The 24657-nt window shown below is 42.3% G+C and overlaps 1 protein-coding gene across 1 annotated transcript in view; it reads right to left on the minus strand.

Moving 5' to 3' along the window:
• The window catches only part of LOC126100869 (uncharacterized), a 547315-nt gene extending 522983 nt beyond the window's left edge, over positions 1-24332 (minus strand). Inside the window, exons 1-3 of the mRNA XM_049911536.1 lie at positions 24114-24332; positions 7927-10420; positions 4528-4639 (exon numbers count right to left, since the gene is read on the minus strand). Coding sequence (XP_049767493.1) covers positions 4528-4639; positions 7927-10404 — 2590 coding nt within the window. The 5' untranslated portion in view covers positions 10405-10420; positions 24114-24332. The remainder of the gene's footprint in view (positions 1-4527; positions 4640-7926; positions 10421-24113) is intronic.
• Between the last annotated feature and the right edge of the window lie 325 nt (positions 24333-24657).

Consider the following 24657-nt stretch of genomic DNA (forward strand, 5'->3'; position numbering starts at 1 on the left):
AATATGTGCAGACACTGCCTCAGAAACACAACCAACAGGTTTCAATCACATATATTCGACAACCACGTAACATTTCTAGAGGAACTGCTTATCGCCCGAGATATCTGCTGTTCAAGTACTGCAGTGATGACTGTGCGACTTATCTTATCGCATCACGCTGGGTACCAAGTTATTTAGCATTTAGCACATGATGCTAGTCAGAAAGTCACGCAATCCCCATTAGTGTGCAGTTTCTAAACGGCACAGCAATAAAATTTTACCCAATTTCGCCCGTTTATTACTCCGCTAAAGCAGACTCTCATAAGTACGTGTTTCGTTTACCGCCGTTGCTCTTCATAGCATGCAGCAAAATGTGGTACCAGTCCTTGTGATAGGCCGACATTTCCAACATTTCTTACTCTTATCAGCTTGCCTACAAACAGGCTGGCAAAGTAGTTAACTAGATCACTGGCACCTTCAGTCGGTCGCCGTATTCCTCATACCAAGAACTGTCAAATGTTTGTACGAGGAGCGTTTGAAAAGCCCAGGCAAAGTCCGAGAGATGGCACGACCGGCGCGTATCGAGGTCATGTTTAGTTAGTAGGAACTTTGGAAAGAACGCACTCCAAGTTTCAGCCATATTGGTCTATTTCTTTGTGTTTGTCATTCGTGTGAATCAAGGAAGTGGAATGATTGTCAAAAAAATGGACGAAAAAGAATTTCGTGTGGTGATTAAACGTAACTTTATGAAAGACAAAACGCCTCAGGAGACTAAAGAGAAGCTTGATAAACATTACGGTGACTCTGCACCTTCAATCAGAACAGTTTATAAGTGGTTTCAAAATTTTCGGAGTGGCCATATGGGTACAAGTGATGCTGAACGTTCTGGACGCCCTGAAATAATTGATAAAATCCATGATATGGTGATGGACGACAGAAGAGTTAAGGTGCGTGAGATTGCTAGTGCTGTGGGCATCTCGACTGAACGGGCACATAATATTTTGCATAAAGATTTGGACATGAGAAATCTATCCGCGAGATGGGTTCTGCGATTGCTCACACTTGACCAAAAACGGAATCGTGTGAAGTGTTGCAAGGATGGTTTGCAGCTGTTCAGGAAGAATCCGCAGGACTTCAGGCGTCGTCACTGTAGATGAAACATGGATACATTACTACACTCCTGAGACCAAACAACAATCTAAACAATGGGTTACCGAGGGAGAATCTGCACCAAAAAAGGCGAAGACCATTCCTTCGACCGGAAAGGTTATGGCGACTGTCTTTTGGGATTCTCAAGGGATAATCCTCATCGACTATCTGGAAAAGGGTAAAACTATTATAGGTGAATATTATTCATCGTTATTGGACTGTTTGAAAACCGAGCTGCAAGAAAAACACCGGCGATTAGACCGCAAAAAAGTCCTTTTCCATCACGGCAATGCACCAGCATACACCTCAGCAGTTGTGGTCGCAAAATTAATGGAAACAGGATCCCAACTCGTTTAACATCCCCTCTGTTCTCCAGAGGTGGCTCCCTCGGACTACTATTTGTTCCCCAATTTGAAGATATTGCCGGAGGGACAAAGATTTTATTCAAACGAGGAGGTGATTGCAGCAACTAATAGCTATTTTGCAGACTTGGACAATTCCTATTATTAGCAAGGGATCAACAACTTACAACATCGTTAGATGAAGTGTGTAAGTCTAAAAGGAGACTATGTCGAAAAATGAAAAAGGTTTACCCCAAACACGTAAGTAGTTTTTCTTTTTTCATGTACTTTTAGAACGCCCCTTGTAGATATAATGAAGCAGATGGAGATATACCCACGCGAAGTCATTTTCAGCCTCGATATGGGCACCTATTTTAGGACAGACCTTGTAGAAGATACTTTGACACTAATTGAATCATCATGCCAGACCTTGTCACAGGCTTTCTCGATGTTCAGAAAGATGCTCCAGGGCTGTGCTTCCTAATTCTCGCCCTGCATACCTGTTCCACCACACGTACGGTGCTATTTCCGACAAGGTGTAACTCTACTTCATCACCACTGGTAAGTCAAAACATTGTGACCACTGCTAACCGCGGCGTTGATGCCGCCTGGTGGCATTGCGGGCACGTGGCGCGGTAACAAAAGCATGTAAGCGGAGCAGACACGGACGGGGGATCACCAAAGCGAAGATATGAGTTGAAAATGAGAAATCTGTTGAGATAAGGACTTTGACAATGGGCAGGTTATTATTATGCAGAGCTGGTCGAATGTTCATGTGCTATTGTAGTGAGCATCTACGGAAAGAGGTGTAAAGACAGTGAAACTGCCTAGGCGCTAAATGCTTGGACGTCCACGACTCTTCACAGAACGTAGGGTTCGGAGACTAGTCTGCTCCGTGAAGTAGGACAGATGGTGATATGTGGCATCTTGCCAAAAGAGCACAATTCTGATGCAAGCACAAGTGTTTCGGCGCACACTGTTCATCGTACATTGTTAAAAATGGAGCTCCGAGGAAGACCACCCCCACGTGTTCACATGTTGACCCAAAGACATTGACAATTACGACTGCAGTGGGTACGGGAACATCGGGATTCGATCGTCAATCAACGGAAACGTGTCGGCTCTTCGGGAGAATCACGTTCTCTAAGCTAGGTCGATGGTCGTCTCCACAAATGCCGTCATCCAGGTGAACAGCGGCTAGCAACGTGCAGCGCTCCATGGACGCAGGCTCGTGGGAGCAGTATTATGCTATGGGAGACATTCTCTTGCGCTTGCATGGGACCTATGGTAATAACCGAAGACACGCTAGCGAACCACCTGCATCCCTTCTTCCTCGACGGCGATGTCATCTTTCAGCTGTATAGTTGTCCGTATCTCGCAGCGAGAACCGTGCTGCAGTGGTTTGAGGGGCATTATGTCGCTGACGTCTCGGCGACCAAATTCGCCCCTATCGAAGCCATCTGGGTCGCTATGGGGCGCGATCACCGCGTACGCAAATCAGCGGCCCGTTATTTACGCGAGTTACATGACCTATGCGTAGACACTTAATGCCACTTACCTCCACAAACCTACCGACAAACTGATGGATCCCTCTTATGCAGAATCGGTTGGGTTCCAGTGACGGAAAAACAAGCTATTAAGCAGGTGGTCATTAACGTTTTGGCTTATCAGAGCATGAACTGATGATCTACATGACTGACTCGTTCCTAGCAGCGAGGTAACACACTTTCACGTGCGGCAAGCATGTTAGCACGACCAGGAACACTGTGGCCGGGATCCCGCAGGGCTCGGTTCTGGGCCCCATACTATGCACACTATATACCAACGAGGTGGCTAAATTAGCATGGCGGTCTATAGAAGTAGTAGAAGCTTCAAATTCATTGCACAGACACTACAGGAAAATCTAGATGCTATGACCCAGTGGTGCGAGATCTGGAAAGTAACGATTAAGTCTGACAAAAGCGTCGCAATAATGTTCACAAGCAAGATAACGCCTTCAAACCACCAGATGTCTGAAACTAGCAAAGTAATAGAATGGAGCACCTCGGTCATCTATCTCGGCCTGCAGGTTGATAGAGGCGTAACGTTTGTAAGACAAATTAGTAGAGCAAGAAGTAGGGGTTGCGCTATATTCTATAAGCTGTACCCGCTCCAAAAGCGTGGAGGGGGGGGGGGGGGGCTATCGGTAGGGACCAATCTACGGATCTATAGGAATGTGATCCTTCCAACCATGCTGTACCGATCAGAGGTGTGGCCCATGGCGGCAGAAACAAATCTGAACAAGTTACAATCACTGCAGAACAGAATCCTCCGTGCCATAGCCGACACCGACAGATACACGACAAACACGCACATTTGGGACCTCTTAAGTGAACCATCTATCTATACCTACATTAATATGAAATCAGAAAAGCTATTTGAGAAGGCTTCCACTTCGACCCACCAACTAACTCGTTCATCAATACCCCGGTGCTTCATATAAAACACATGTCCACACTCATCAGACAATTCAGGATGTAATAGATTACAAATGGTTCAAATGGCTCTGAGCACTATGGACTTAACATCTGAGGTAAACAGTCCCCTAGACTTAGAACTACTTAAACCTAACTAACCTAAGGACATCACACACACACCCATGCTCAAGGCAGGATTCGAACCTGCGACCGTAGCGGTCGCGCGGTTCCAGATTGTAGCGCCTAGAACCGCTCGGCCACCCCGGCCGGCAATAGATTACAGTCAACAATCCTAAATAAACACAATCTTTTACAGCAATAACGACCCGGCATTTTCAGTCATCACAAAGCCATGCTAGAAGTAAGACGGGCAAAATCTTGTTACGCTTCTAAGGAATAATATAAGATATCCGGACGATTTCACGACAGAGTTAGCCCCTGGCGACGATGATGGAGGCAGTCATCGAAACTTTTTGGGTTTAATCAGAATTGGACACTGTCTCTCACAGATGGTGGCCAATCAAACACTGTGCCTGCGGATTATAACGGCACCTGCAAAAACAGATCACGAAATAAACTGTACACTTGTGACTTCGCCCTACCTTTCTCAGCTTTCTGCCAGGCGAGGGCCGCACAGAGCAACGCCAGCGTCTTCCCGGTACCAGTGGGGCTCTCCAGCAGCGCAAACTGGCCCAGCCGACAGCTCTGCGCCACCTGTCGACAGAGGTTTATCTGTAAGGAGCGAACAAGCGTCTATCAACCCAGCTGTAATTCAACCTGTACCTGCCTTCATGCAAAAAATCACCACAAACTATGCGTTGTACGATAATTAATGGAGTGAACGCATAGAACTGAAAGTACACTATACTAGGGGGAAAAAAAGTTTAGTAAACATTGGCTCTAAAATGGATACTTTAAGATTTATGAAGCCTTGTTCAGTAGAAGGTGTGTATTTCACAGTAGCGGAGATGAACAAGTTAAGTGCTCATAGCTCTTGAGGCATCCATTTCAGAGTTCATGTTGACTAGACATTTTTGCTTCTAATTAATAATTCTGTACCAACAGCCATTATTTTTTATATTGTTTTATTAGGCGACCAGTTTCGATGTTCCAATCACGTCATCTTCACGCCTGTTCCATGAGTTACACCAAGTAGCACACGTGCACGAGTAAGACAAGGCATCAGTATTCATATCTGGTTCCGTAGATACACACGCTTCATGAGCAAATGCTCGTGAAGTGCGGGTCGAAATTGGTTGGCTCATAAAACAATATCAAAATAACTTCTGTTGGTACAGTATTATTACATTTCATCGACTAGCCGTTGTCCCACGCTCCTGGGCCCAAGATGGAGTTGTAATTTCTTTTTTTTTCTTTTGCTTCTATCGTTGCGTACTTTCAACTGTACGCGTTTACGCCGTTAATTATGATATACCCTGAACACAGGCTGCTAAAAACTCTCAGTATGCTTGCGGTATTCGAAAATTTCCTACGACGAAAGACACAGACGTACAAGACGATGGGGAATTCAGAATGAATTTTTCACTCTGCAGCGGAGTGTGCGCCGATATAAAACTTAGTGGCATATTAAAACGGTGAGCCGAACCGAAACTCGAACGCGGGACCTTTGCCATTCGCGGGCAAGTACCCTCCAACTGAGCTACTCAAACACGACTCACGTTCAGTCCTCACAACTTTACTTCCGCCAGTAGCTCGTCTCATACCTTAAAATTTTATAGAAGCTCTCTTGCCAGACTTGCGGAACTAGTATTGCTGAAAGAAAAGATATTGCAGCGACATGGACTAGTCACTGCCGGGGTGATGTTTCCAGACTGAATTTTTCAGTCTTCAGCGAAAGTTTGCGCGGATACGAAATTTTTGAAGGTAGGAAACGAGTTAACAGCAAAAGTGGCCTAAAGCTGTAACGTCGAATCCTGAGTCGTGGTTGGCTAGCTCAGCTGGTGGAGCACCTGCCCGCGAAACGCAAAAGTCCCGAGTTCGAGTATCAGTCTGGGAACAATTTTAATCTTCCACGAAGTTTCAGGAGTGGAATTATGCTCTTTAGAAAGACAAGCAGTACTTCAGATTATAGCAATAAATGGAATTAATCGTCCAGTATTGAGTAGAGAGGAAGATGATACTGTTCTCTCGAAGCTGCGCCAATTTACAGAACCTGTATTTGGAGAAGTCTTTGACTGCATAATTGTCTCATCTTTGATAGGGCTGGGGCTTGACTTTTCATAAACTGTGTGTGTTCTGACAAATTCAAAACAGGATATTGCTTCACTGGAGTTGGTCGAGATTTACTGACGTTGTCCTTAGTGCTGCCACCATCGTGTATCTCGCGTATCGATCGCCAGAATGCGGGTACAGCAAAACGCGTACAGGGGCAAAGAAACAGTCATTATTCCCTTAGCTCAATACACGAACGAAGTAGGACAAAAAACTGTTAACATGAGTACCATATATCCTTCGCCATTCACTGTAAAATGGCTTGTGGAGTATGACGGAAGACGTAGACAGTGGACGAGACGAGATGACGGACGAAGAATGGAAGCAAAGATCGATGGAAGGTCGGTGTCACAGCGAAAACGACAGTAATGACCATGAAAAGGTTAGAGGAAAGATAGCAGGCTGCAAAGTTTGAGACTTGGCAATTACGTGATGAGGGTGAACGTGGATGGAATGACCAGGAAAATGATTTAGTTAACGAAGGAGCAAGCACTTTCTCCTTGAGTCCATATCAGTTCTCGCATTACGTACTGTAAACAGTGACATAATTATGGAGTAAACCTACCGAAGACGAAAGAGTCCGAAGCAAGCTGCTCGGTTCTTGGCGAAGACCATTTGGCATTTCCCACAGTGTACATGCATCGAGAGATACTAGAGGTTTAATTGCAGATTTTGCATAGTTGTCAATCGAAATAATTAATCATTCACTGTAAATATCAACTATTTGAGAATATTCCCCGTGTGGAAGCATTCGTTACAGGTAATAACAAAAAATGTTGCGGTCTTGGCTCGTGGTCCAGAAACAGAGTGATTTCTTTACAAAACTGCAGAAAAGTTTGTCTGCAGGCCAACGTTTTCTGCACGTTAGAGTTTAATCGGTTTCTGGACCACGAGCCACGACCCGCAAGATTATTTAGAAAACAGACTATATTTCTTGAGCCAAGGAAGCATAAATATTAAGGTAGCAAAATCTGATAAAAACAAAAGATTCCAATGCAAGTACTGTGATAAGCTAAATCGGGAAAATAGAATTGAAGTGAAATCTAATGAAGATCGGGGAAAAAAGCGTACTCAAACCCAAAATATCTACAAGACGTAGTGCATCTCCAAACACAAAAAAACTGAAACAAAACTTTACAAATCTGTCAATGAACCATAATATCTCTGGGTTCGAGCTGCACTACATTTTAACAGGAAATCGACACTGATATATTGAAAAACTGTGACAAAAACTGTAAGGAAAATTCCGGAAGCAAATTGAGAGGGCGATTACTTTAGACTAGTAAGCAACCAGTAGTTCGAACGTCACACACACACATTATAGACATTAGATTACAGCTTTAGGGCCATACAGATATACAAAATAAAATCAGACACTTAAAAGACAAATTGCTGAACTTCAAGAAAATATCAAAAGGATCGAGGAAATTAAAATTAATATATAATTAGTAGGAATCATAAAATAAAACATCCACAAAAGGGAAGTATTTGGATCCAAACTTCAACAATGGCAACATGACCAAAAGTGAACCAAGAACAACGATGCTCTTGGTCCAAACAAAACAAACTCGTTGCGGAAGAATGACAGAATTATGGGCACAAAGGGAGGACAACTGATGTTTTTAAGTATTTTGTGCGGTACTAGAGGTGCTATTTCACATCCAAATAAGTCTAGAAATAATAAAACATGGGCATTATTAATAAAAAAAACTATGGGAAACTTAAAGCGCACCAAACTGTAAAAGAGTGGTATACAGGTTTTTACTCACTGTCGACATAATCGCCCTCTGCGGTTTGTATGGCTTGCAGGGGAAGAAGACGTTGACGCCACCGAACCAGAAAGGTAACTGCATCTCCACTCGCGTTTCCGGTACAGTTTCCTTTCGTTCATAAGGCTTGTCTTCGTCTTGGAGTGCCCTATTGACCAAAGGAACATCAAAGCGGACACGCTCCGGTGAATCTTTCCTTGTACTCGTTGGGTCAGGACGAACTGATTCGTCTTCGGGTGATGACAGCAGAACCACTTCGACAGGCTTCGAGTGCTGTCCTGTCTTCGCTGGCTGTTTGCTACTACCAGCATCCTTCTGGTCCTTGAACCACTGAGACAACGTCGTCTGGGAAGTACGGCGTTTCTTGTGCTTATTTGTTTTCTTCTGGTCGTCGAATGATGGACTATCCGCTTTGTTCTGTTTCTTCTGGGCACCGAGGTATGCACTTCCCAAGTGTTTGTCTTCTGGAACTGCCATCTGAACCCCCAATGAATCTTTCTCCCCGGAATCCTTCTGGGACACATCCTTCTGAGGCGACATATAACGTTCTTGCACTTCGGCACGTCCCGCAGGGTCGGTCTGCTTATCGCAACACTCCATGTGATCGACGTTGCCAAGCGATGACGCAGTATGGTGCGGGGAGATTTTCTCGAGACAGGGTTGCACAGACTGGTTTCGCCTTATTCTAGCCATATAGGCACGTAACTCTTCATAAGAAGAGGAACTGGAGGCCGACACAGCAGTATTGTTTACCGATTTGGAATTCGTATCAACATCGTCATTTTTTAACTCGGAATTAGTGCTAGTAGGTGCCATGTACACTGTTTCGTCGGTGCAGTGTTCAGCACGTTTCTGATTATCAACTAGTTGTTCCGCGCGAGTTAGTGCCTCTTCTTCACAGCACTCTAACAAGGACGGCGAGGGCGCATTTTCTCGAAGTGATTTCGGCATTTTAACCTCTTTCTCGTGACTTCTTTGCTCTGCTTTCATAATTCCACTGTCCTTATTACGATCCTCGGCATTATTCATGTCCAGATCGAGATCATGACTGTGGAGCAATTGCATCCCACTTGCAGCTGCCTCTCGACCCCAATTTGTTAACAAAGATGGGGAAGACACGTCAACTGTCTGTAAGTCCTCTTTCCGCAAGTTCTCGCACGTTTTAGCAAATCCTCCTGTAGTCCCAGGCTGCTGAAATTCTGTTGCAGTGCTGTCCCTGCTAGATGATTCTGCTTTCACTGGGGATTGTATTGATTGTACCGTTCTTTTAACCAGTTTCTCTTCCAAATCTTCCTCCTGGTCTTCTTCCACCACAGTGTGATTGAGCAGCTCGTATATTGCTTCTTCCTCGCTTAAAGTAACATCGTGTCTGAGATGATGTGAGACTAATTCTGCATCAGTGGTAGCATCGTTAGGATTCTGACTTACATCTTTCCGCGATCTGGAAATTTCATTGTCTACTGCCTCATGTACTCTGGCAACATTCATCAAGTCCTGTGCTATGTCATCCCCACTCGATAAGGTCTCGTCCACTATCGTGACAGATTTCACTTTCTCATACGAAAGACTGTTTACGGGTTTCCTTGACTGCTGGGTTTGGTAGGTACAAGTCGCTGAACACAAATCATCATCCTCTAGTGTAGCAGCGTCGAGCATTTGCTGAATAGCTTCCTCCTCGCTGAGTGTTGTTTCGTGAGCTGTCTTTGGACTATTAGCTTTTTGTACGGTTTCTCCCTTGTCCTCGGCGGTGTAAGCGTCCTTGCGCGGTATGGTGCCAGGAGTCGCGTCAAGAAATAAATTATCGCCTAAATAATTGTCAAACTCTGGTACATTCTTGTGTACAGGGGTTTTCTTGGCGTTTTCAGCAGTCTTAAATTTCGCAGCCACTGCAGGTTGCACTGGTTTCTCTTTCGACTGTTGTTTTCCTATTTTGAAAGGCTGCCGGCGCCTTTCAAAGGGGCTTTCGATCCAGTCAGGGTGCTCATCTGAGCTGGAGGACAACTCCTCTTCTTCCTTTACCATCACTTTCAGTAGCTGCGTCATGTCTTTCAATAGTTTTCTTCTCTGATTTCTCATTTCTCGTTTACGGTAACGCTTTGCTCTAACGGTAGTGCTCTCCTGCCAGTCGGGGCGATCGTCGGAACTTGACGACACTCCTCCGCCACTGTCTCCATCCCCCTCGGGCCCCCTCTTTCTCTTAGGAGTACTCGTCCGCAACTCCCTACTGCGTGTCAAACCCACGATTTTCGAAGCGCTGTCCACCAGCCTACTGGCAGCTTGGGTTAGCGTTATGTCTGCGTCACTTCCGCCGTCACCGTCCCCCCCGGGGTCAACCTGTGTTGACGTCACTGACGGCTGGAAACACTGTTTGTGGTTCTCGGCGCCTGGCGTAAGAGGAAACAACACCGTCTCGTCCATGTCTGAGACAGAGGCAGACATGCTGGTGATATCTTCAAATGCTCCTTGGTGTGCTGTCATTATTCAATACGCCGACCTGCAAAGAAAAAGATACAGATATAACAAGGTGGAATTTCATTGGTGGTGTCAGCTTTATTATGTAAATCCTTCTGAAAGAAATGGTCTGCCAAATCTCAAAATTAAATCACGTAGGCTCGACAATGTGCTGGACTTCCACCGACGCTCATTACAGACGGGTTTTCACTCTATATTATCTCCAGTTTCGAGTTGACACATTTGTTGGCAAATCAACAAAACAAAGAACCTTTGTAAGCACATGAACCCATGACCACTGAGCATTAAGTAAATCTATCCTCGACCTGAATGGTGGTTAGAGCACCTCAGTGCTTTACTTGGCTTGGCCCTATTACAAGCGGTATCCTCATGCCTTCACTGAGCTACAGCTGAACGTCAAAAGGAAAACACTAGCTCTGACAACTGGGTACCAATTCGCAGTTACCTTCTAAGCATTAGGAAGGCAGTGAAGGAAACAAAGGATAAATCTGGAAAGAGAATTTAAGTTCACAGAGAAGACACATAAACTTTGCGGGTTGCTGATAACATTGTAATTCTGTCAGAGATGTCTAAGGACTTGGAAGAGTAATTCAGCGGAATGGATACTGTCTGGAAAGAAGTTATCAGATGAACATCAACAAAACAAGGGAAACTGAATGCAGTAGAATTAAATCATTCGATTCATAGGGAATTATATTAGGGAACGAAACGCTGAAAGCAGTATATGAGTTTTGTTATTTGGACAGGAAAATAACTGATGAAGAACGAAGTAGGGAAGATATAAAATGCAGACTGGCATGCGCAAGAAAATCATTTCCGAAAACGGAGCATTTGTTAATACGGAAACTAAATGTAGATAATACCAGTACTTTCTGAAGGCTTTTGTCTTGAGCCATATGCAGGAGTGAAATGTGGACGATTAACAATTCACATCAGAAGTTTTTGGAATGTGGTGTTACCAGAACAACGCTGGAGATTAGATGGGTAGATTGAATTACTACGTATGAAGTACAAAATCTAATTGGGAAGAAAATAGATTTTAGGCGCAACTTGACTAACAGAAGTTTCAGTTGATAGGACATGGAGGAATTGTCAATGTGATAATAGAAGGAAGTGCATGGGGTAAAAATTACAGTAGAGACCAAGGTTTGAATACAGTAAGTAGGTTCAAATGGATGTAGGTTGCAGAGGTTATTTAGAGACGACAAGGCTTGCATAGAATAGAAGAGCAAGAACAGCTAAATCAAAGCAGTCTTCAAACTGACAATGAGAGGTATGACGACAACAATCAATCACTACCAGGTCTGAAACTACACTTGATTCCACACAAGTCAAATGATATCTCTGGAATATCTAGTCACTGACCTCATTAAAAACCAAAGAAGGGCAAATACACAGGGAAATCCCATCTGTAAGAACCATCTGTTTCGACCTAAATCCTTGTTAATCGGATGACATGTCAACTTAATTTTATTTTGCAACCTAATACACATTTCATTCAGAAGGATTCCAAGTACAACGCATATAATTATTATTAAATACTCTTTCCATTTTAAACAAAGTATGTTATAAGGAGGGTATATCATTCTAGCCTCCGACTTGGAGTCTGCTGAATATGTTCTAGTACTGGTATCTTTTAGACCCACGTCAAATACATATGGGAATTGGGCAGTTTTTGAAGCATTATAAAGGGCGACGAAATCCATAAATCTGTACAACTCTCAGCATTGTGGACACAACTACTCACACTGTTATTGATTATCTGCAAATCTAATTTATTGGATGGAAGATATTTATTTATTTATTTATATGAATTCACTTGTAGCATTTATCTTGTGGTAAATTTTCAGTCATTTCTAGCAGATGCCACACCCTAGTAGGATTCAAGATGATGGTTTTGCATTATTGCCAGTTATCTATTCTTTTTTCTGGTGATATGCTTCCAGAGTAAGGGTTTGTGTATATTCTGCAAGTATACAGCAGAGAGTTTTTGTGAAAGAGGGACATACCATCTGATCACAGGGCAAATATTGGTAATGACTACAAAATCAAAATGCTGATGGCATACATTGCAAATTTCTTTTACATAACAAACAGATTATTAAAACAAACTGTGAGTTACAACAGTACTGTAATGAAAGTCCCATTTTAACTGGCAGGCCCTCAAAAACTGTGTACAGAAAACTTAAATAATTCATTAGGTTTGTGTTCTTACTTTTTCCTTGAAGAAATTGCTAATTGAAATGGGACCATCACCAGACAAAACTAATAGTGAAAAGATCATCAATGTGAGGCTGCAATATATTGGCAATCATTTGTGGATTAAATGCATATAACAAACACTCATTTCAAGTTAAAACAAAAGGTCACATGACTAGCAGCTATAAAAAACTGTAAAGAGATTGATTGTACAATGGATACGAGTTATTTTTTATCTGATCCTGCAAATCTGACCTTGTTTTGCCAAATCACAAGCAAATTTTGGGGCTGTTCTTAGTAACAGAGCCACAGTCAAAACCACAAATCTCCCCTATCACTAAGATTTAGGGCTACAAGTAAATTCTCATGGTACAAGTTCTTTACTATTATTTTCATTTTTCACAGAAAGCTTACATTGCTGAGTAATGTCAGGTCTGCTCCAGGCTGCTTCAGACTTCCTGAGATGTAGCCGTTGTGGTTATAAAATACTTTACACATGTCAAGGACAGTTCTAAATAATATTTTTATTGCACTATGAGATGTCCACTGTGAGAAAGGCGAAGGGCAGACTAAGAGGCAAATGCCCTGTGCATATGAACAACACAAGTAGCCATGGCCTAATGGCAAGCATTAGGCTTATTACTGTTAATGGTAAGTTTCTCAATACCAGCATTTCAGCCTGCAGACCCAGTTCAAGCTGCCGTGTGTTCTGCTGGTGCAGGGCTATTATTATGGCTTGTGTTTCATTGTATTTATTACATCCTGGGATTCTAAACAGAATGCTCTTCAGCCCATGTAGTATTGATCGCAAGGCACCATTGATTAACATCATTTTTTTTTTAAATCCACGTTCCACTGACTTTCACATGCAGATGTTGATATTCAAATTTCTTCTGAACCTCCTGATCACTAACTTTATCATCATGTACTACTCCTGCTGCTGCTGCTGCTACTACTGTCATTATTATTATTATTACTGGTTACAGTTATTTGCATTCAGGCGTTTTATAGTTATGTTTTATTTTTCGGTTTTCTTTCAGTAACTTATGGATTTTATAGAATTCATATGTTAAAAGTTGGGGATCTTAACTACACAAAACACACCAAGAAAAATATTGTACAGGATTTCATAAATACAACAATACATGGCAATGAGTCAAGAAAAGGAGAAAATTTATATGTGATGATAAGATATGAGATACATGCTAAGAAAGGCAAATCTAATCAGAAAAAGCCCAAACATTTCTAAAGAATTATATACACCAAATTAATAAACTAAAAATTTATCTTTCATAAACACTGTAGAGTCTTAATTTTTAGAACATCTTTTGTAAAACAAATAATTCTAAGTTATTTTCATGTTACTGAATTTGACATCACATTCACTCTATCAGATAGCAAAATGAAACAGTCCACACACACAGTCCATCAACATACACGATAAATAAATTCTTAGAGGGTTTGAAAACACTGCCATAAAAAAAACCATCTCTTGTCTAAACTTAGATTTGTTGCATCATCGGTGATGAATACTTTACAGACTTACCTGGCAGAACTTTAGTAAACAAGCACAATGTCAGTTCACATGAACTATGACCTTTTTCGAACATGAAACTCCATTTTTAAAATAGTTAAATATTGTTAAACATGAAAATAATCTTCATTTAAGGTCAGGAAATACACAGGAGGAGTGAGACCATAATTATAGAAACTGAAGTCTACAGATAACATACTCAATGCTTGTGTGATGGAAGGAATAAACATGATTCTTAGATGGTAAAGCTTGAAATACCAGTCATGACCTTCCTCAAATAATAGCACTTCCAAACAAAATAACAGATCAGACACTTTTTCACGCACTTTACATCACCCCAGGCTGACTATGAGGAATCCTGTACTAAACTGTCATAGTACTAAGCCAATACAAAATTCAGCAACCACAACTAGGGTCACAATCACCAATCATCACACATGCAGTGCTCAGTTTGCCAGAAAGTTTATTTGTCTATATACGTAAACCAGTTTGAGGCTCCCCTCAACAAATCCCACTGCCTCTTTCTGTGACCCACAGGTCAGAGCAAAACAACTGTAAATTCATCCAAAAGGGAGGCAGACAAGTATATGCAATGCTGTTGGTCACAGTCAAATGTGGTTTCTGGAACACACTTACAAATTAATGGAAATCTTAGATTTTCAAGTGAGGAAATAATGGTTGGTTGGTTGATTGGAGTTTAAGGGAAGTCACCTTGGAACCGAATATGGTTAAGCACCCGGGAGAAGATGTCATCGTGGAGCACTGAGATGCTGAAGCAATTGGTTATGAACGGAGCCTGGGCCAGGTCTGTATCATGAAAAGAAGAAAGTGCGGAAAGAAGTTCCCATTCAGTAAAAGGTTCACTGTAGGCGGAAGCTTCGGCCCGCTGTTTCTGGTGAAGGAAAGCAGCTGGATAGGAGGTTGATGCTAATGCTGTAGCAAAATGGGTCGCAAGATGTTCCGCGAAAACCAACGGGTACGTGCAAAGGCCATCTGGGAGGGCAATGCCTGGGAGCGTACACTGCCGATGGCAACCTTGGAGATGGCAAAGAGTAGCCCATACCTGTGACATAGGGACAGTAGGATCAAGGGACGAAACAAAGTGTTCCCAACACACCCATTTGCTCCATTTGATTAAGTAAGGGCTTTGACATGAAGGTGTTTAAAGGTAATAAGATTGGCAGTGGATAGGTGCCTCTTAAGGTGTTGCATAGCTCGACGGCGATCACAGATGGCAATAGCAATGGCCGTACTCCACCATGGGACTTGCCGGCAGTGAAATGGTCCAGATGAGCGAGGGATAGCAAGGCTAGCAGTGTGAACAATCGTATCAGACACATCACGTAGGACATCATCAATACAACCCGACAAAGAGGGAGAAAAAACGACCTGTGCAGCATATAGAGGCCAATCGGCACATTGGAAAGACTAACAAGGTAACCTGTCCATCAGGGAGCCAGAGAATCAACAGGAAGTGGTTACTATCGCAAAGGTCGTCATGTGCTGACCAGTGTAATGAAGGGAGGAGGGAGGAGGAAGTTGCTGAAGAAGGGCAGTTAAGGCAGCAGGTGTAAAAGTCTGGTCAGGAGAGAGATAAAGATTGCAAACTGTGACCCCCAGAGTCCAGGTGGACCCTAACAGCAACCGCTTCCAATGTAGTTTGAAGAGGAATCCACATGCTAGCAACATCCATATGGAACAACATACAAATGCCACCAGAGGGCCACAGGGGGCAGACCCGATTTCGACAGAAAGCACGGAAACCACAGAGGGTCGGTGAGGGATCATCAGTAAAATGAGATACCTGTAGATCCACACAAGCTGCAGAGTAAACCGAAATAAGGAATTTCAACTCCGCAAGGTGATGGTAATATGCATTACAATTCCATTGGCTAATCACAGAACGATGATTCAAATGGGAGGTGAAGAGGCTAAAGCCAGTCATGCCGCCAGGTCACCATCTGTCACTGCCAAGGAGGGGGCCACATCTGTGAACAGCAGGTCAGAGTCAGGTTGCAAAGGTGGGGATAGGACCTCTGGTGACACCAGAGGCTCCTTGTCCCAGGACTTATGCTTCTTTTTCTTTTCTGTTTGACATTGAGGAAGGCTATGCTGCAAAAAGGAGCCAGCTGCAGCAAGATCTGGAACACAAAGAGAGCAAGCAACCTGGGGGCCCACAGACCGTGGGTCTCATGTTCGTCGTGTGGCAGCAGACCTTGTGCCGAGAAGGGGGGGTCCTGGGAGGGGCGCCCTTGACCGGCAGACGTCAAAGAATTGGAACATTTCTCAGGATGGGAAGGGGGAGCGGCGCCCAGAGGGGAGGGTGTGGGAACCACATGGAGAAGAGGGGGGGGGGGGTTCAGGACTGGGGTAGGAAGGGGGAGGAAGGGGTGAAGATGTAGCTGAAGCATAGCTTGATGTCATTGACACAGGGGTGAAGACGTGCATACTTCTTACGAGCCTCAGTGTAGATTAGACGATCAAGGGACTTATACTCCTGTATCTTCTTTTCCTTCTTATAAGCCGGGTAATCCGGTGAATATGGAGAATGATTGCTATGGAATTTAACACACACAGGAGGGGGAATACAGGAACTCCCCTCATGGAGTGGACGTCCATATTCACCACAGAAAGTGGTCTGTGAACAGTGGGAAGACGTGTCCAAAATGCAAGCACTTAAAACATCTCATAGGTGGTGGGATGTACAGCTTCATCACACCAATAAACCATAATCTTCGCCATAAGATGATGAGTATGTCACTCGTCGAAACGTCGCAGTTTGAAGACACCGCCACCCGGCTGGAAGCCCGAGAACTCTTCGCCAGCTGTATACGCCGGGAAAGCATACATTCACATAATCTTGACCTTCACATGGAGGATATCCCCGTCAAAGGCCAGGATAAAGGCACCAGTATCAATGTGATTGTCCTTCAGGCCCTCCTTAACACGCCGAACAAAGTGAACACCTCGCTGTCTTAGATTGTCCCTAAGTTCCATCAGTTTGAAGGATGAGGTCCCTGTGAAAATTTATATCTTGAACCATACTCAAAGACTGGTGGGGGGTAATGGACACAGGAATTGTGCCAAGATGGTCACAGGCACGAAGGGCCGCAGACTGGGCAGCTGAAGCAGTTTTGATCTACAATGAACCCGATAGCATCTTACTCAGAGTCCACCTCGCCAAACTTGTCTTCAATGTGTCCCACAAAAAACAAAGGTTTGGCTTTGGTGAAAGTATCCCCATCAGTCCTGGTGCAAACCACATAGCAGGGGAAAGGTTTCGCCCCTAGCCAACGAGCCTGACCCTCCTCCCAGGGGGTAGCCAAGGAAGGGGCTAAGGAAGCAGCACTAAAAGAATCATTTCCATTCAAAGAGATAGCCGTAGAAGAACGAACAGAGTTCTGGACCCGTATGCATTCCATTTGCATAGCATCTGCCCCGATACCACCCACTCCAATCAGGGGCTCTTCCCACGGGCGCCACCCAGCCACAGCATGGACCTGCTGGCACGGCGGCCATTATCGGGAGTTCTGATGCTCCAGGAAGACAAGCAACCACTCCTAGGCTTACATGAGGTGGTTACAGCTCAGGTATCAAAAGTGTGATCCCTGTGTTTTCAGGGGGCTCAAACAAAAGGGTACATAGCGACCCCACCACATGGGCTGGCTACTGTGCTATGTACCCTAGCATCAGACAATGACGTGAAGGAAAAGATGGAAGGAACTAGGAGAGCAAATGCAGGAGACACTAGGTAAGGTGATCTTCCTCAAACAGCTCACACTATGGAATAGAAATTTAGTAATTGAGATCAAATCCCAGAGGGGGACCAGAGAATGTCAAAAGGATGAGGTAATTACTCAACAAAACCAAATCGCAAAACCAACATAACCAGGAGGATAGTGGGGACAAACAAGCAAAGACAACAAGAGAGGGAAAGCAGGTGCTGGAGGGGAAAGAGCAAGGACAGGAAAGGAGGAGAAGGGAAAGGAAATGCAGCCCAGGAAAGAAGGAAGGATGCAATAGCTTGTGGCCCCGTGATCGCCATGCACATACTCACGAAAGGACAGTAAGCCCCTGGGTGGGTGGGTGGGTGGGTGGGGGGATAATGGTATTACATACAGTTCAGTCAAGCTGTTTTCAGCTCAATGACAGAGCGGTGTGAACACAAAACATATGGGAACTAGCACATAAAACTGATGGTCATACAAATCCATCATTAACTGCAAGAAATATGGACATTAAATATAAATTTGCATACACACTTGCTGAATTTCAAGAAAATTCATAAATTCTGCACATTCCTAACTCCAGTTGAAATCACAGGCAAATGTGAACCTCTGTTTGGCTTGAAACCCACTCAACCATAGAAGTCTGGCAATTATATTATTCTGGTGCTTTTCCAGTCTGCCACTAATGGACACCACATCTGTAGTGATCAGCAATCTCTTCCCCATTATGCTGCAAACCTTGTCAAGGTCTTCACAGATACATGCAATGTCTCCCACCTTTCAAATCTGGTTCACGAGCACCCTAAGCCATATGCTCCCAGGATCCTAATACCCTAACTATGCACATTAGCCAGCCACAACCTTGCACCCCCTTCCAAAAATGAAAACAGATGAAGCACATTCTCTCACAATGCCTTGAATACTCTTCATCATGTTCTCAAATGATGAATATCCTCGCTAAATTTCATCCTGCTGTTTTCCAAGTGGTATTCCACCAGCTGCCCAACTTACGGAATACCCTTGGGTTATTACTGCTCACAAAATACTCTCCACTTTTTTTTATACCTGTTTGAAAGACCAAGCTACAATGTCTGCCCTATGGATTTACACAAAATTTACTGATCCACATGGGAATGTGGGCTTTTTTGGTGAATTTTATTGATGAAATCCTCTCGGATTATCAGTCAAGTTGCAGAAACATGTTGTTGCAATGTTTCAATGAGTTACTTATTCAACATCTTCAGTCAATGTGTTGGACTCACATTTGGTTTGTTCCCTTATAGTCCCTGGACCCGATTCCTCTGCCAGGACCAACAGATGGATCACTCATTTGCCTTTTGTAAAAGACACTGTGGTTAGTGGTGGTTTTGGGGGAGGGAGTGCTTCTCAGCATAGTGGAGGAGGCCCCATTGTCGAATTCTGGAGCTGTTCGATTACTTCACCAGCTGCCTCTGCTGTTAGCAGAAATACACCAGGATATCACTGAAGTGAATGCAGTTGGCAGAACAGACAAATAACTCCAGGGTTCGATGCACAGTCTGCCCCTCTATCTCAACATCTCCCACCCACCCTCCACCAATGCTGCCGTCAACATCTCTTCTGGAGGCATGTGACTGGCCAAACCACTGAGCCCTAGGTGGAGTAGTCCGTGGTCCAGTGGCTACAAAGGAACACATTGGACATGAGATGGGAACTTCACCTGAAAATGATGAGTACATCTGATCAACATGCAAGTCTGCGCACGAGCTTCATGAACTCGAGTCAGAATCTCTGGAGGGAAGATGACAATCTTTTCACAGAACAATTTTGAGAAAATTAAAGAGAACCGGCATTTGAAGCTGACTGCTGAACAATTATACTGCCGCCAATGTAGGAAGATTAAGATATGGTAACAGAAATTAGGGCTCACATGGAGGCATGTGGACAGCTGTTTTTCTCTCCCTCTATTTGCAATTGGAACAGGAATGGAAATTATTAGTAGTGGTACAAGATACCCTCCAATACGCACCATACAGTGGCTTGTAAAGCACGTATGTATATGTAAATGTAGAAAACTCATCATAACATTGTGACAACACTACATTGTGACTCAGGTGATAACCTGAAAAAATTTCATCAAACTGATTCGTTCTTATCACTATCCCATTAGAGGCACAGTCACCTACTTAAACTGCAACTACACCAGATTTGTTGTAACTACTGCACATCTTTTATGTGAGCATTATCGCCAACCAACCATATGAATGGCTAATGTTCAACAATGACCAATACCAAGTTCGATCATCTACTGTCAAGGCATATAAATCAGTAAGCTTATGGCATAGTTGAACTTAATTGGTTACTTCACAGCATGTTCCATCTGGATATTCACCCCTCATACCAACTTATCAGAATTGTTCCAGTAATAAACACCCTCCAACACATGCTTCAGTCCTGTAATATTCTTAGTATCAATCTCCACTAGTCCCCCGTCTAGCCCCAAATTCCACTTCTTGACTCATTCTCCCCTCTCTGTTTCTCACACTCCAGTTATTATTACATATGTATCTACTTTCATACAGACATGGTTTCCTCAGTGCTCTCCCCATAAACAGTACCTCAAACTCCTCAATCTCGAAACTCCATACGTTATGTTGTGTCCATCTGTTTAGCTCCTGCAAGACTTAATTAATAGTGAAAGATAAGCTTGTAAAGCACGTATGTATATGTACAAGTACAAAACTCAAATTGTAATAAGTATAAAATCTCATCCTTGGAAATTGGACACCAAAACAGGAAAAGTAGCAACATTAAGCTTGTTGATTTCTACACAACATGCTATTGTCCAAGGTAGCCCTACATGACCCAGACCATGGGAGAACACAAGGCATTACTGACAGGTGGTCCATCAATTTGATGAGAACGTTCAACAGTCCGCTTATTGGTTTTCAGGAATGCAGTGTGTTTCTTTCCTATATTCATTTTGCTGCCAAGATATCTACAACACTGATATTCAGGAGCATTCATTCATAAACAGCTAACATTAAAAAATGAACGGCAAAATGAACTAGCCTACTCCTATCCGACCACTGCTCTTAAGAATCTATTGACACAGATTTTAGCCACAAAAAAGATTAAACTAACTTTTTATATATAAACATAAATTAATACCAGCTGTTCTGCAGTATAATAAAGTCTTAAGTTGGCATTTAGGTAGTAGAATGTGTGACCAGTGACAAAAGAAAAAAAAAGAAAAAGAAAAAAACAGTGCATAAATTGAATGAAAATTCGTTGGTACAATCAAATCTGCAAGAGTTGAAGAAAAGGGTTAATTTAGATTGTTACTTCTGTTGACAAAAATATTATTAGCTTTGTTATCTCATCATAAACATCTCAAGCAAATCCAATGCAAAACTTTATTTTTCGCTGCTTTTTGCTGATGATGTCTATTTTGAACATTGGGTTTGGATTACAATGCAGTTGGCACATAGATATGAATTTTTCAACAGCAGAGAGCTCAGTAACCTGTTATACTTACACAAACAGATAACCACAATAGCAACAACTTGCAGTGTGGCAACAGAGCAGATTGGAATTCCAAGAGATTCATTGAATGTTCTGAGACATGCAGCTAAAAAGAGAGGTTGTATTGCTAGGACTGAGATGCATTATCTGATTTTGTATTGTAGTAATAATGACAAAAAATGTGGTTTCATATATGAGTTTTGTAATTTAGGAGCATGAGAGCTCTAAGGGACTCTGTCAAATGTAAAACAAAGCTGTGCTTAAAGCAAAGACTGTTTAAACAGTATTGTTTTACTAGGCATATTCCTATTCGAGGTTATTTCTCGGCGAGTTATAGGAAGCCCACGATTTAACATGGACTCTGAATCATGGTGCAGTTTGGCATTTTCACATAAACACATCATTGTAAGAAATGAAAGAAGTGACAAGTACTAGAAAAAAAAAAATCATAAGACCAGCTGAGACTTGTACCCCAGCACTGAAGCACACAGGGTATCTGCCATTAGGTTCCAAAAGTAACACAGCCATGAACACTAATTTTGAATTCACATCTTGATTATTTTATCTGTTTAAACATAACTCCACTCTCTGTTATTACATTCCAGCAGTTTTGACTAATGATATAGAAGGAACCAGTCATGAACTTACTGAGGGTGACATCCCAATAATTGCTTAGATGCTTCTTGAAAACAATACAAGATTAAAGTTAAATGGACAGACTGTTTTTTTTTTTCACCTCATCCTTGCTACAAGTCTAGCATTTTACAATGTAATACTTCCTATTTCTATCAATTTTCTTTAGTCTCGTGTGTGTACTTCGGTACTGTTTAGTTAAGCAAAAAAACTGTAAAACTCACAGACAAAAGATCATTATTCTTTGATATGATTCCCACTTTTTTACATACCTGTACTTCAAATTTGCTATCATTATCAATAGAGCATTGAGAAAACCATTTCAATAACCAGGCCAGTTTATTTCACTTACTCTCACATTCATCATGCATGTGAACTCTAAATCAAAGTTAAAAATTTCATGAAGTGGAAGGTTGTTTAAAAACAGCACAGTGCTCTTACTAGTATATGACTGTTGGAGGTACTATGCCAATGTCTGACAGCAACCTGATACAAAATCTGAAGAACAGTGAGGCTACGAATTCTTCACACACATGAAACCTTACCAGAGCACAAAGTCATGTTAAAGGCTGATTCTCAAACCATTCTTTTAAGTACTGATCCACTCATCAGATTCTTTAAAACATAAATATCTCAGGAACCTTGTTTAATATGATTACTGTCTCTTTCACATGCTGGCTGCCTTTGTCATACACTTTTTGTGGGAGACATATTTTGTGACTATATTCAGCCATACATTTTTAAAAACCAGTAACAATGTTCTTTCAGGACACCTCATTCCACTCCTTTTGCAGTCCATGCTAAACATGCACTGTAACGAATCACTTCAATTTGCCAATAAACAAAAATGTGCCACTCAAATTTTATGTGGAATGTGACCAAAGAATTCACAGTTACACTAATAACATATTGAACACTTGAATTAGCCTACCATAATATCAATCCAAGCACTGTGCCCCGCTGTTACCGCACAAACTATGATGCTGGACATTATTACAATTGTGCACAAAAACTTGTGGATATATCTTGAATGTATAAATATCATGTCATGGGCAATCCTACAAATGTGCAAAAACTTATGGATAGTGTCTAACATGTGCACTTGTTGTTTAATGGAGGGAAATCCACAATTCTGTAAAATGTTGTCACGTATGTGGCCCAACTGTCAAACATTAATATAAATCCTTGAAATATAACTGTCAATGCAAACAGCAAATTTTTATGAACCAATAGTTACACTGCACTTTTGCTGCCAGCTACAAACATGAGGCTCCAAGTACCAATAACAACACTTTCCTCATGTTTAACAACACTTTTCTCATGTTTTTGTGCAATGCTTGATACATAAATCAGAAATAAGTTGGGAAGACACAAAGTATATCACAGCTGTATTTTCCTTGCTGAATGTTTGGCTAACAACGAAGCACTTTCGTCTCCTAGACATGAGTGTGCTGTTTTTCAGTTGCTGTATGTACCGGTATATGAGAAATGAAATGTCCCAAACTTCAAAGAGCGGTATGACACCGAAAATGTAAACTGTATATAACACAGTTGCAAAAGCTTTCACATGCGACTGGGAAATCATCTTTTATACAGTATGAAGAATCCGTACACAGTAAATTAATCTGTCACTAGTACTTGAGAAACCACTAAACAATAACTCAAGGGTAAATTAACGATAGGATTAGAGAATCAATCATTTGGGCCAACTGTTACTGTTAACCATTTACATTATGGAAGATTTTTTTCTGTTTTGTAGACCACTATGTCTATAATAGGCTTCTGTATGTACATTTCTGCGCTGGTGTTCTCATGAGCAACTTTATGACATTGCCACTACCGCTTAATTTGTAATAGATTGCATATAAACAGCTACCAGATGAACACAGCTGGTTAGATATACAAGTTTCTGAGTAAGACTCTTCTCTCCCATTTGGCACAACAAATAGAAAAACTCTGAACTACTGAAATATGTTCTGATATTCGAATTTACAAAGACCAGTATAGGTTAGGTGTATCTTGCGACAAGTTGTACGTTACGTCGCGTATTAAGATGTCAAGAATGACGACACATGTAATCGTACAAGTGAATGAATTAATCACTTATTCTGATTTACCTCTAAGCTTCCAACAGCTGATTCATTGACTGGGAGCAGATGTAAACATACCGATTCTTCGTGCCCCGAAACAGTAACCACACGATAGATTCACTGCACATTTCATCACTGAACACAGTAATACACACTAAACATTTTTAAGTGCAAGCAGTAAACAAAAACATTATAAAACAACAACGCTCTTGCACTAAAAAGCCTGACTTGACAAGCTTATCACTTCGTGAGTGCGCGCGCTTCTTGTGTTTATCAACGCCACGTGACACGATCGTGTTTTGTCACTGTCGCCAACAACTACTGCCTTCAGCGAAATTTGGATGCATGGCGCCGTATCGTAGTTATGTTGGTAGGACGATACAACTAGGTGCGTGATTTGACTTGCCCGTTGCTAAAAAGACGTGCCACCATGTGACCTTCACTTTAGCAGTAAGTTAGGTGAAGGAGTCAGAAATATGTTTCGTGTCGTTAAATTAACTCCAGAATGAAAATGTTAAAGCTGTGCGCTTTTAAAATGTATTTCAAAGGAATTGCAGGGGTTTTTATGAAA

The sequence above is a fragment of the Schistocerca cancellata genome, chromosome 9 (genome assembly GCF_023864275.1).
Source record: "Schistocerca cancellata isolate TAMUIC-IGC-003103 chromosome 9, iqSchCanc2.1, whole genome shotgun sequence".
NCBI lineage: Eukaryota > Metazoa > Arthropoda > Insecta > Orthoptera > Acrididae > Schistocerca > Schistocerca cancellata.